A 12,897-nucleotide genomic window follows, 5' to 3' on the forward strand; every position below is an offset into this window, starting at 1 on the left:
GACCGCAGACAGAAGACAAAAGGGCCAACAAGTGCTAAGCATCTCTCGGGGAACTCCTTCAAGACTGTTGGAAGACCATTTCAGGTGACTACCTCTTGAAGCTCATCAAGAGAAAGCCAAGAGTGTGCAAAGCAGTAATCAAAGCAAAAGGTGGATACTTTGAGGAACCTAGAATATGATATATTTTCAGTTTTTTGTTATGTATATAATTCCACATGTGTTAATTCATAGTTTTGATGCCTTCAGTGTGAATCTACAATTTTCATAGTCATGAAAATAAAGAAAACTCTTTGAATGAGAAGGTGTGTCCAAACTTTTGGTCCGTACTGTAGATATTACAAACAGTCTAACAATACTACATTGGCCCAGAGATATCCAGTTTACTAAGAGCCTCAAAGACAGATTTCAGATCAGCTAAATCAACTCAATTAAGTGACCCTGATCTCACCCTAAATATAACCACGGCCTGATATGATGATATTTCCACATGCAGCTGAGTGTAAATGTGATGGAAACTCACTGGCAGTCTCTGTGTGTGGGTTTGTAGTAGTAAACAGGAAGTGCAGCTTCATAGACAGCGTTCATGGCATCATTCCCTCGCTCAGACATGAACTACAAACACAGACATCAGCAAACACACAGCTCTGTATGATTTACACCTCGTGCTGCTTTCAACAGTGGAAGAGAAACCATGAGTCTATTCTGTACACTTCACAGTCAACATATAAAGTTCCCAAGAGAAATAACAGTGTCATAAAGGCTTATATGAATCATATGCGCTATATTCTTCAGAAGTCATATGATGATTTGTTTGAGGAACAGACTGAAAATTAAGTTTTGAATGAATGAAGTTCAGCTTGATAGTCACAGGAACTATAAACTAAAAAATAAAAAATTACAAATAAAAATGACACCAAATAGATCAGCACTGTTATTGTTAAACTAAAACTATTAAAAATCATTTTTCATAATTTAAATAAAGCTGAAATAAAGTATAACTATTTGATGAAACACTTTAACTTCACAATAAATAAAAAATAAAATAATAATAATATATATAAAAAAGCTAAAATAGTATTACAAAAATGTTATATAAAGGTCATAATTTCAAAAATAAAAAATATTATAAGAAATATTATAAAAAACGAATAAACATTAGAAAACCACAAAATAAAATTACTAAAGCAAACGAAAACAGAAAATATACAATAATAAGTAATCTGATATATAACATCACAAGTCAGACTTTATTCTAAGGTCCATTTATTGTGATTAACAAACCATTAATACTATATGTATTGTGCCTCAATAAACCCTTATTGGCATCTCATTAATAGTTAGTAAGGTAGTTATTAGGTTTAGGTGTAGCGTAGGATTATGGATGAATATGCCAATATGTTAATAATTGTCATGCTAATAAGCCACTAGTTAATAGTGAGATCCGGTCCATATACTAAAGTGTATCTAACAGTCCGACTAGAAGAGCCAGACTGAATTTATTTAGCATTATTTGTGAATAACACTGATAGGTGTTTGAAGAAGCGTAAAGAAAAGACAGAAATCGTAATGAACACCTGAACTTCTGAATCCTCCCAGCGTGAGAGTCGGAGCGATTTGACTTTTCCGAGGTCGGGAATACTGCGATGGATTCCGGAGCAGTCCAGACAGACGAAGACGCCCAGAGAACAGGAGCCCCATTCCGGATCTGAGAGAGAGAGAGAGAGAGACGATACAGAAATAAATCAGATATTAATATGGATATTAGATATGAACACACAGTCTGGCTCTTCTAGTCTAAACACACACAAAACAGTAAAGATGACACACTCAGAAAGCAGTGAGATGAGTTTATTAAGAAACCCAGAGACTTAAGAATCACAAAGAATCATTAACATCTGCCTCAAGCTACAGAAACACATCGAGGACATTCCTGCCTTATCTGATCAAAACACACAACCCTGACTCACAGATCGACTTCTGCACAGGAAAGAAGATTCAGACCTGAACACTAAAGATAGAGCTCATCATGCACTTCACAAATACTTCATGCACTGCACCGCATTCATTTATATTAATCACAAATATAGAAGTGTGTCAGTTTCTGATGGGAAGGAAGTAAATGCACATACGTATGTGTGCAGAGCTGGGAGATACTTTTATAATTATTCAGAATGATATATTATAGTTTTACTTTGGAAGGCGTTTGTCTTTCAAACACATCAACAAACACCTAACTTGTATTTGTTTTAATTTATGTTTATGATTTAATTGTTAGCTTTTTATAGAACTCATAAAGCCTGACACAATGTAATGCACTTCAAGTTTCTGATAACAACAAATGAAATGTATGATATATATGTTAAACATATAAAAATACTCTTTATTATTTTATTTCAATGTGATAAATGAGGTTAAAAACAATGCAGAAGTAATGTAAAAGTAGTCTGATTATATTATCTAAAATTTATCATGTAATGGATTGTGTTACTAACTACAGTTTTTGTTCTGAATACACTGTAAGAATATTAATGAACAATATAAATATATGCAAATCATAGCTCATGTGATAGCTTAAGGGAACAGTTCACCCAAACATGAAAATGTCCTCATGTTGTTCTGATGCTGACCACAAAATATGATATTTCTGAAGAATGGCTGCAACCAGACTGTTTAGATTTCCACTGAAAATACAATGAAAGTAAATTTGGTCATAACATTCTTCAAACTCTCTTCAGCATCACGACCGCAAACTCTTGTTTACTGTAAAAACAATCAACCCGAACATGTTCCTCATGTGATTTAAATAAAGTAAAGTCATGATATATTAAACATGACAATAAAGCTGAACCAAAGGCTTTTGATATACAAAGACGGTGTATTGCTTATTAAAGGGATTAAATGTGCATTCATGCAATGTTGCAATTACTGTACTTACAAGATTACGACTTGTAAAAAGCATTCACATCCTCATAAACACAGCTTTAGTAAACTGGGAATTTTCTGAGAGCTATAACTTACGCCACATACACTGCCTTCTGAATTAAAGAGTCATGAGGTCACTGCATAGATATGTATAATGTACATTTACCTGCTCCAGACACATCAACATGTCTGACATTTTGACAAAAAGTATAATTACTGATTATTCCCTTGAAACTGTAGAGGTGCTGGTCATATAATTAGAATATCATCAAAAAGTTTATTTATTTCACATTACTTCCATTCAAAAAGTGGAACTTGTAGATTATATTCATGCATTACACACAGACTGATATATTTCAAAAGTTTATTTCTTTTCATTTTGATGATTATAACTGACAACTTCGCAAAATCCCAAATTCGGTCTCTCAGAAAATTAGAATATAATTTAAGACCAATACAAAGAAAGGATTTTTTAGAAATCTTGGTGAACTGAAAAGTATGAGCATGTACACCACTCAATACTTAGTTGGGGCTCCTTTTGCTTTTGGAAACTTTACACTGGACCTCAAGCAACGTGGATTGTGTGCCTCTCCTCTCTTCCTCTAGACTCTGGGACCCTGATATCCAAAGGAAATGCAAAATTAACATCATCAGAGAACATAACTGTGGACCACTCAGCAGCAGTCCAGTCCTTTTTGTCTTAAGCCCAGGCAAGACGCTTCTGACGCTGTCTGTTGTTCAAGAGTGGCTTGACACAAGGAGTGCGACAGCTGAAACCCATGTCTTGCATACGTCTGTGTGTAGTGGTTCTTGAAGCACTGACTCCAGCTGCAGTCCACTCTTTGTGAATCTCCCCCACATTTTTGAATGGGTTTTGTTTCACAATCCTCTCCAGGGTGCGGTTATCCCTATTGCTTGTACACTTTTTTCTACCACATCTTTTCCTTCCCTTCGCCTCTCTATTAATGTGCTTGAACAGAGCTCTGTGAACAGCCAGCCTCTTTTGCAATGACCTTTTGTGTCTGGCCCTCCTTGTGCAAGGTGTTAATGGTCGTCTTTTGGACAACTGTCAAGTCAGCAGTCTTCCTCATGATTGTGTAGCCTACAGAACTAGACTGAGAGACCATTTAAAGGCTTCGCAGGTGTTTTGAGTTAATTAGTTGATTAAAGTGTGGCACCAGGTGTCTTCAATATTGAACCTTTTCACAATATTCTAATTTTCTGAGATACTGAATTTGGGATTTTCCTTAGTTGTCAGTTATAATCATCAACATTAAAAGAAATAAACATTTGAAATATATCAGTCTGTGTGCAATGAATGAATATAATATACAAGTTTCCATTTTTGAATGGAATTAGTGAAATAAATCAACTTTTTGATGATATTCTAATTATATGACCAGCACTTGTAATTGTGCTTATTAATTACGATTATCAAAATTTACATTGAATGATGTTCATACCATTGTTTGAAGCAACCGTGTGCCATATTTTAGATGAAAAAAAATAGGCTGAAAACACTTTCCATGAAAAATGTATTTTTGGTTTTCTATAGTAGTAGTTTCTATAGTAGCCTCAAATGTCAAATATATACTGGATTGGTTTCTTCTTTAAATAATAATAATAAGATGAAATTGTATTATAATATTATACTAAAACTACAATTAAAACAATGGAAAACCCTTAAGATAACCTGTATAGAAAGAATAAAAATAACATCTTTAAAATGATTGTTAGTTTAAATGGTGATGGGATGCACTTAACTAATGACAGATGCAATATCAAACGTATACACATTTCTTAACAACAAGTATTTTAGGGCATAGTATAAGTAGCTTTGGTCTTGCATGCCTGAAAAAGCTGCACAGAGGCATTACAAATGAGTGAACGAACGGACTTTCCTTAAAAATGACTTTGGCTGAAAGTGTCATGATAGAACGACTCTTTCTGTCTTTCTTCATGTGTTACAGTGGACGGTGTGGAGAAACACACTTCCTGTTTCTTCATCAGTCTCCTCAACCGCTCCCACATCCCTCTCTCTCTCTCTCTCTCTCTCTCTCTCCCTCTCTCTCTCTAGGAATATCTGAGCGTGTCCAGCAGCAGCAGCTCCTCTCCAGATAAACTCAATCCTGAGCTCTGGAGTATCATCTCTAAACTCCTGAGTGAATCATCCTGAATCATAAGGAACATGTTCTGCTGTAGGGTTCCTGAAATCAAACCCTGCTTTACATGAGTACAAAAACACCATGAGAATAAATAGTACGCCAATAGTATCGTGCTTTTGATATGCAGAAATGGACATATAATACAATATGATACACACCTACCCCACAACCCTAAACCTACCCAATGCGTATCATATGTGAAGAAACGTATGCGCGCGCGTCTTTTCAGATTTAAAATAGGGACTTTCCCATCTGACTTTATGAACAATAAAATAAGGTTGTAATATGTTTTCTGAAACAGCCGTCGTGACGCAGTGTCTCAGGTGAGTCAGGTGAGTTCTCCTCCGCTCGCGCAGGTTCGGTTCCGGTCGATCGGTGAATGTTTGATGCGTGTAAAGAGCAGGAACTTACTGTCGGCGCCGCAGTCCGCGCAGCTGCCGTTCCCCGGTTTCTGCAGGACGTGTTTGAGGCTTCTGGCGGCTCGCTCGTTCTCCGTCATCGGTCCGGTGCAGCGGATCTGTGACTCCCCGGGAGCAGCAGGAGGAGCAGGAGGAGGTGCTCGTCTGATGGAGGTGCTTCAAACATTCGGAAGTGGAGCAGCAGAGTTTGTTCAGACTTGTTGTTCCGCATCATAAACGCCACAGTGTGCGTGCGTGTGCGCGCGCTCCAAAGCCATACCACATCAAATATAAACACTCAAATGTTCATTATTTCTCACATATGATTAAACACCTATTATTTATTACACATTACGATGTACTGGACACAAAACCTACTCCAGTTGAAAGATACCCTACTAACATAACATAATCACAGAATAATAACACCCAGGAAGACCAAACCTGCAGAAACTATAAAGAAAGAAAGACTGACAGAAAGGACTTGCTAAAGCAAATACAATTAACGTTTAATTATTTATTTATTTTTTACTTTTTACCAATTTGTTTAGCAGTTCCTTTCATTTTTATCAGGGCAAGCAATCTATACACATAATGTCATTTTGGTTACATTTAAACAGCAAATAAAAAATAAAAATCCTGACTGGCTCCAACCTGGAAACTCTCCATAAACACATACCAGACATTTATTTAGCAGATGTGAGAAACCACCCAGTAAGCTGATCTCAGCTTCATATAAAAACGTATATAGCCTAACTTATATTTTTCTATTCATGCATTCAGTGCACACTTATCCAAAGTGGCAAACAATAGAGGAGCAACTCCTCACAAGGCCACACCAATATTCATGAGTACAGTGGCAGGTTAATTAGAGAACAGCGATGGGGGGAAAAACATTAGAGCACAGGTGAAAAGAGAAGATTAATTTTAATGCAAAAACAAAATGCGTAAAAGTAAAATGCATAAAAGGATTTAATAATCATACACGACTCACATGTTTCATTGTCACTATCTGTCCACACAGTGGAGGCAGCTCACTGTGGATCAGCTCTTCACTGAAACAGACGAGACAAGAATCTGATCAGCTGAACTAATCATCTGTACTGATCACAACAGAGAGATACAGGAATATAAGAGGCTCTAGATGAATCTGCAGTCGGACTCCTCACAGTTTATGAATTCTGAAGAATGTTGCTTTATTATAACAGGTTCTCAGTGTGAACTCACCGAACACTCTTCGCCGGAGCTGCAGGTGGATCTGTGTTTGTGATCTATATACAAGTGAGATGAGTCTAACAGAGCATCAGTCCTCTGAGTTCAGCACAGAGCGTCATCTGATTGGCCGATCGCACTGATACAGTACACCAGATGTGCTGTGACTGTAACACTGTCTCCATGGCAACCCCAAATGATGCTGCCACTACGACCACCGAAATAGCTCAAATAAATAAAGAACACGCAGGCTTCCTCGAAGACATCACAGCAGATCGAATGATAATGAAGCACTGCTCACTCATCGTTTGTGCAGAAGATGAAATGTGTTCGAATGCGATTAAAGAAGTGACACGATCCATTAAGATCTGTTGTGTGTCCAGAGTGGTGGCAGTCCAGCTCATCAGCCTGACCTCACACATCACATTTCATTAGTTTGTATCAGACACCTGCAGTCTTCCTCTGAAATCACATTCATACAATGATTCATTTTAATCTTGTCCATTACTTTCCTCTATACCTCTAGATGGTATAAAAATGTGGCATAGCACTTTCCAAAACATTCGCTTTTCAACATGCATGTGCAAATTTGGTTGAGTCTGTGCTTACTTGTTCTAATATTTGATGTTTTCTAAAATGTTGTAGATTTAAGTAGCAAATCGCTCAAATTAATGCACATATTTTGAGACAAATATCTTAATGATTTTCAGTTTTAAGATAATTAAAGCAACAGTTTTGAATAATGAAAGCAGGGATGCTGCAATGGTTTGTGGACCTCTGAACAAAAGAATGTGTAAAATAATGGTATTTGGGGAAAAAGTGCCCCTGCTGTTGGGGTTAAAGGCACAGTAATTATCATGATAATTATCAGATGGCTGACCTTTCCATTTGTTGACATGAAATGGTTACATTCAGATGGTGAATATCACATATTATGTCGGGTGTCTATATTAGAGATAATCACCATATTTAGAATGAAATCATTGTTGGTTTTTGTTGAAGATAAACATTAAATTAAAGAAAAATGCATGACAGTTTACAAACTGAAAACTTGCTAAATGTTTAGAATGGTAATCTGTAATTTTTTTTGTTTTGTTTTTTGTTATTAGAGCAAAAGTGAAAGACAGCATTTTTTTTATTATTTGTTGTAGATTCTGTTCAGCACTATTGAAGTTCTCTCAACTATAGCAACTTGAAAATGGCTCAGTATACTCTCAGCTGCCTTTAACACATTGTACCATGTTTAAATACAGTCCGTTGTGTTCCCCCCAAAGTAAATTCAAAAAATCATTTTGATTTAGCAGATTTTGATTGAGTTACTCACAGAAAGGAACCTGAACTACAGCACAAATAGAGGAAGAGATTCAGCAAACATGCATGTGAGAAACAAGATTGAGGAAGAACTGACGAATAGAAAGAGTGAGAAGAGGCCATGAGATGATCCTTCAAGAAATCAGCACATTAACCAGCAGCTTAACATCCTGACCTTTAGATAATAGAGCAGCACATTTCACTGTAATTCATCATTACTTATCAGCTGAAGACACACACACACACACACACACACACACACACATGAAGCTTCTCTCTGTATGTGCTTTGTTTATTTCTTGGATTCACTTTGCCTTCATCATGACCAAAGATCTACTTGATCTTCTCAGATAAAAACTCCATTATAGTAAAACATCCTGCAACTTTAAAAAGGTAAACCTTCCTCAATGCATGTGCACTCTCAAAAGTAAGTTTTCACAGTGAAGCCATGCACAGAAGAACCATTTTTGGTTCCCTAAAGAACCTTTCAGTGATCAGTTCTTAAAAGAACCATGTTTTTCTTAGTTTGAAGGACATTTTATTAATCTGAAGAACCTTTTTTTTCACTCTCCACCTTCTTCTTTATCACGGAGGGAAGCCTTCGGGTGAGACTTCCAGTTCATTAGAGCTATAGATATATAACGAGAAGAATAACAACGTACAGTAAATTGTAAAACTAGCATAATTAAGATAACATATTAAAATAATATGGTCAAATTTTCAATATCAAGCGGCAAAACAAACTGTTTTGTACAGCTAAAAATATCTGGACGCGGATGAGACCAGAAGCCAGACCCATAATATTTACAAATGACTGTGCACATTTTTACAGCAAGAAAAGGTGGATAAAGAAGCATTCATGGAATAGAAAGATTCAGACAGTTCAGAACAGTTCTTCTGGAACCATCAATGACAATATACAGAACCTTTGAGTGTATTAACATGCACTAAACCGCAGAAAGGACTTGTTTGCAGCTTTCTGATGTCACACAGATGAACATCAACACACGTCATTAACACTTTAAAAGTCAATGAAGGAACTGGGAGTGAATTCTCCCATCAAATTGTAGTTCTTCAGTGAGGCTGTGGATTGTCTCTTCTTGGCAGATTTAGTCTCAGCTGTTAGCATACGGCTGTAATCTGCTCCGGCTGCGCTCTGTAATCCTAAAGGCCGCTTGCCGTCGCAGTGGAGGCGTTTGATGTGAGTCGGAGGGAGGCTGCGGTGGCGTCTGTTTGCTGAAACGGTGCCCGACGTTCACGCCACGAGCCGCTCTGGGCAAACACACACACACACACACACACACACACTCACGTTACAGAGCTGATCTGAGAACCAGGAGTTCAGCTGATGGATAGGAGACTGTGAATCTTTGAGGAAATGCTCCTGATGCACTTGTTGGAGAAAGTCTGCAAAGTTATGATATGAATAATCTGTCTGATATAACTGTGAAACTTAGATTTTTACCCTGGTTCCTGCTTCTAGTCTTCGATATACAGTTTACGGACAATGGACACATGAAACAATATAACTATACTCTACTATATGAACACAATATAAGATGATGCTCAACAAAATTGGATGACACATTACTTTGAGGGCCAATTCTGACCATCAAGTTAAACTTTTTGTTCCCAAAAATGTAGTTGTATGAATAAAAGTGTTGTTTTCAATTGAATACATGGGTTATTCTTATAAAATCAGGTGAATTTCACCCCAAATTTGTTTCCATAATTTATATTTATTAATTTATTATTTTTATTTTATAATTGTTTAGATTGTTTGCATTACTTAGAAAAGTCCAGTGTACTTTTTGGGTATTTCTTTACTGTATTACAATAAAAGAAACTGTCCTGTTCAGACACAATTGAAACATAACAATAATAATGAAATCAACATAAATTAAGAGCAATAAAGCATATGCAATCATAATGCATGAATATAAAGTACACAGCTGTTTAGAAATGTTATGATTTTTAAATGTTTTAAATGAAACTCACCAAGGCTGCATTTATTTGATCACAAATACAGTATAAATTATGAAATAACATTACAGTAAAAAAAAAGCTGTTGTGAATATGTTAAACAGTAATGTATTTCTGTGATGCTCCGCTGTATTTTCAGCATCATTCCTCCAGTCTTCAGTGTCACATGATCTTCAGAAATCAGAATAATATGATGATTTACTGCTCAAGAAACATTTCTGATTATTATCAGTGTTGAACACAGTTGTGCTGCACAATATTTTTTATATATTTTGATTTTTTTTTCATAATCTTTCGTAACATGATAAATGTCTCTACTGTCATTTTTCATCAACTTAATGCATCCTTGATGAATAAAAGTATTAATTTCTGTCAGAAGTATACATGTGTCTAGCTGAGCACTGCAGCAATTGCTCTGTGTTTCCGTGTGTTGGTGAGCTCATGTGGTGCTGCTCATTATCTTCTCTCTACTGTTGTAATATTTTATATAATTGTTTCTCTGCTCAGTCCTGATACCAAACTGAGTGTTTGAGCAGCGGCTGCATTAATATTGATGAGGGGAAACTCTCCAGCATCGCTCACAGCTGCCAGCTGGAATCACAATCTCACCTGAAACCACAGAAATCAGCCCCGAGTTTAAGAGATCGACAGGAGACAGAGAGGCACCAATTAGCCAAAGATTCAGGGTGACGCAATTAAGCTGCTGAACTTCAACTGTGAACCATGAACTGCCTTGTTTTTGCCTCGTAGCTTTTGAGGTTTATGCATGATGGATCATAGGAGGAGATCAGTCTTTACTATAATAAGGGTTTCTGTCACGCTCTGCACAGTGATGCTGACTCAAAACACAGAGAACAAGAGATGGACTGTAACCCTTCGTCAGGAGGAGGATGATGATGATGATGGAGAGTGTGTTCACTTTATATTCAGTGAGGCATGAAATTCACACACCAGCTTTTAAAGCTCATAAAATGGTGCACTGTATCACTTTTCATACGTCTGCTATTGAAGTGTTATGGAAGCATTAAAGGGATCATGAAATGGAGATTCAAAAGGTTCTTGATATTTACACATATGAAAGTTTTTGCTGCAACGTGAGCATCGCTAATAAAAATCAGTACATACCCACACACATGAGAAGTAGAGCTGTGTGTCAGTGCTGCAAAGGTAGAAAAACCAATGTACCTGGATGCTTGGTCTCAGCTGTGTTGCGTATATTGAGAAGAGGATTGGGCCCAGCACTAAACCCAGAGGTACCACGTTAAAACTTTTTCACAGAGATTGAAAATAAGGATGCAGTCAAAGTCAACTTTTACTAAAATGTATTCACATTTCTATAAAATATGTTCATGTGTGCTTTGCAAAAGAAACATCACACAGGTTTGGACTATCACTTATTACACTACCTCCGGCGCTACAGTGGTTTTACCACAGTTAAACGCAGCCTCTCATTTCTGATAAATCACCTCCGCTTTCTTAGTTTCCTCAAACATAACATTTCTGTTTCTTCAGTGTTTGTCTTTGTAGCTAGACATTTTCACTGGATTCTGGGTCATGAACTGCAGTAACTGCAACAGAGATCCATCACCAGAGATCTGAAACTCTTCCACATACTCTTCCAAAAGTAATCCAGAAAACATCCCATCTTTCCCAAACTAACTAGGTCACTAGCTACTCACATCGCCAGATTAGTGCATACAATATGCAATTGTTTGACATCCAATTATTGCAGAAATTACACCGCCAAGTTAAGGCTGTTCCGTGTCTGCTTAACATTCTGTTTAAAGATGTAATGCTTTATAAAAGCCAGACTAAACTGAGCCAGCACTGAGCCACCTCAGCAACTAATATCAAATCATACTGTTGTATTTAATGTGTAAATTAATTAAACAGTCTGTGTAAATGCCACTTCAGAGGGGCTTCTGTGCCAGGTTTAAATTTAGCATCAGTTTTATAAGGAGAAGAAATGAAAGGACAGATGCATTTCATATCAAACTAAAACACTAAAACGACCTTGACGTGTTTCATCATGAAACTGATCTGACGGCACATTCACACACTGAACAGTCACAGGACGGATGATGAGCACTTCCCACCGAACACTGAAGGAAAGCACACCTGGCCCTCCCAAACACTTTCAATTACTGAGGCTAAAATCAACAACGGCCCGAGACACTTCTCAATTTCACACTCCTCAAACAGTGAGGTTTAACTGCACAAACAACAACACCGGATTACTCAAACGCTGACAGACAAATTGTGGAGTGTTTTGGGAAGAAAAGCAGACGGAGGCTTTTGTTCAGATCCAGTTATCTGTATCAGTGAACGACGCGATTCACCGCGACCTGAACACAATTAATATCTGCCTCATGTAATCAATACTCATTCCATCATCACACGCAAACAAACGCAGACACGGCCGACATCATCAGAGCAGCAGAGGACGGATGAAGCTGATTTAAGCAGAATAATCCAGAAGAAAACGACCTTTACAGCCAGTGCACAAGAAAATGGAGAAATTAACATTTATTACAAAAAGGATGGATGCTGATTGGTTAATAGATCATCTCAGAAATCCTGAAATACAGTTATGATTAAACATTGGGGTTGTTTTGAAAGCAGTAAAATATTGATTAAAAGTGACAGTAAAGACATTTACAATGTTGTAAAATATTGCTATTTTAAATAAATGCTGTTCTTTTGAACTCTCTATTCATCTGTGAATCCTGAAAAATAAAAATGAATACAGTTTCTGCAGAAATATTCAGAATTTGTAAATGCGCACAGAATTCTGACACGGAAGAAAATAAATTGTTGAATAAAGTTTCCTTCTCATCTTGTACGACCCGAATAAGAATTTCCCCCTGATATAGTGTCATCGGAAACAAGAAAGAATCATGTCTGCC

General features: G+C 36.9%; 1 protein-coding gene across 1 annotated transcript in view; it reads right to left on the minus strand.

Moving 5' to 3' along the window:
* Positions 1–5,745, minus strand: part of zgc:92360 (uncharacterized protein LOC436988 homolog) — a 15,918-nt gene extending 10,173 nt beyond the window's left edge. Inside the window, exons 1-3 of the mRNA XM_059497773.1 lie at positions 5,499–5,745; positions 1,575–1,705; positions 521–612 (exon numbers count right to left, since the gene is read on the minus strand). Of these exons, the coding sequence (XP_059353756.1) occupies positions 521–612; positions 1,575–1,705; positions 5,499–5,586 (311 nt within the window). The 5' untranslated portion in view covers positions 5,587–5,745. The remainder of the gene's footprint in view (positions 1–520; positions 613–1,574; positions 1,706–5,498) is intronic.
* Between the last annotated feature and the right edge of the window lie 7,152 nt (positions 5,746–12,897).

This window comes from Carassius carassius, chromosome 17 (genome assembly GCF_963082965.1).
Source record: "Carassius carassius chromosome 17, fCarCar2.1, whole genome shotgun sequence".
NCBI classification, from domain to species: domain Eukaryota; kingdom Metazoa; phylum Chordata; class Actinopteri; order Cypriniformes; family Cyprinidae; genus Carassius; species Carassius carassius.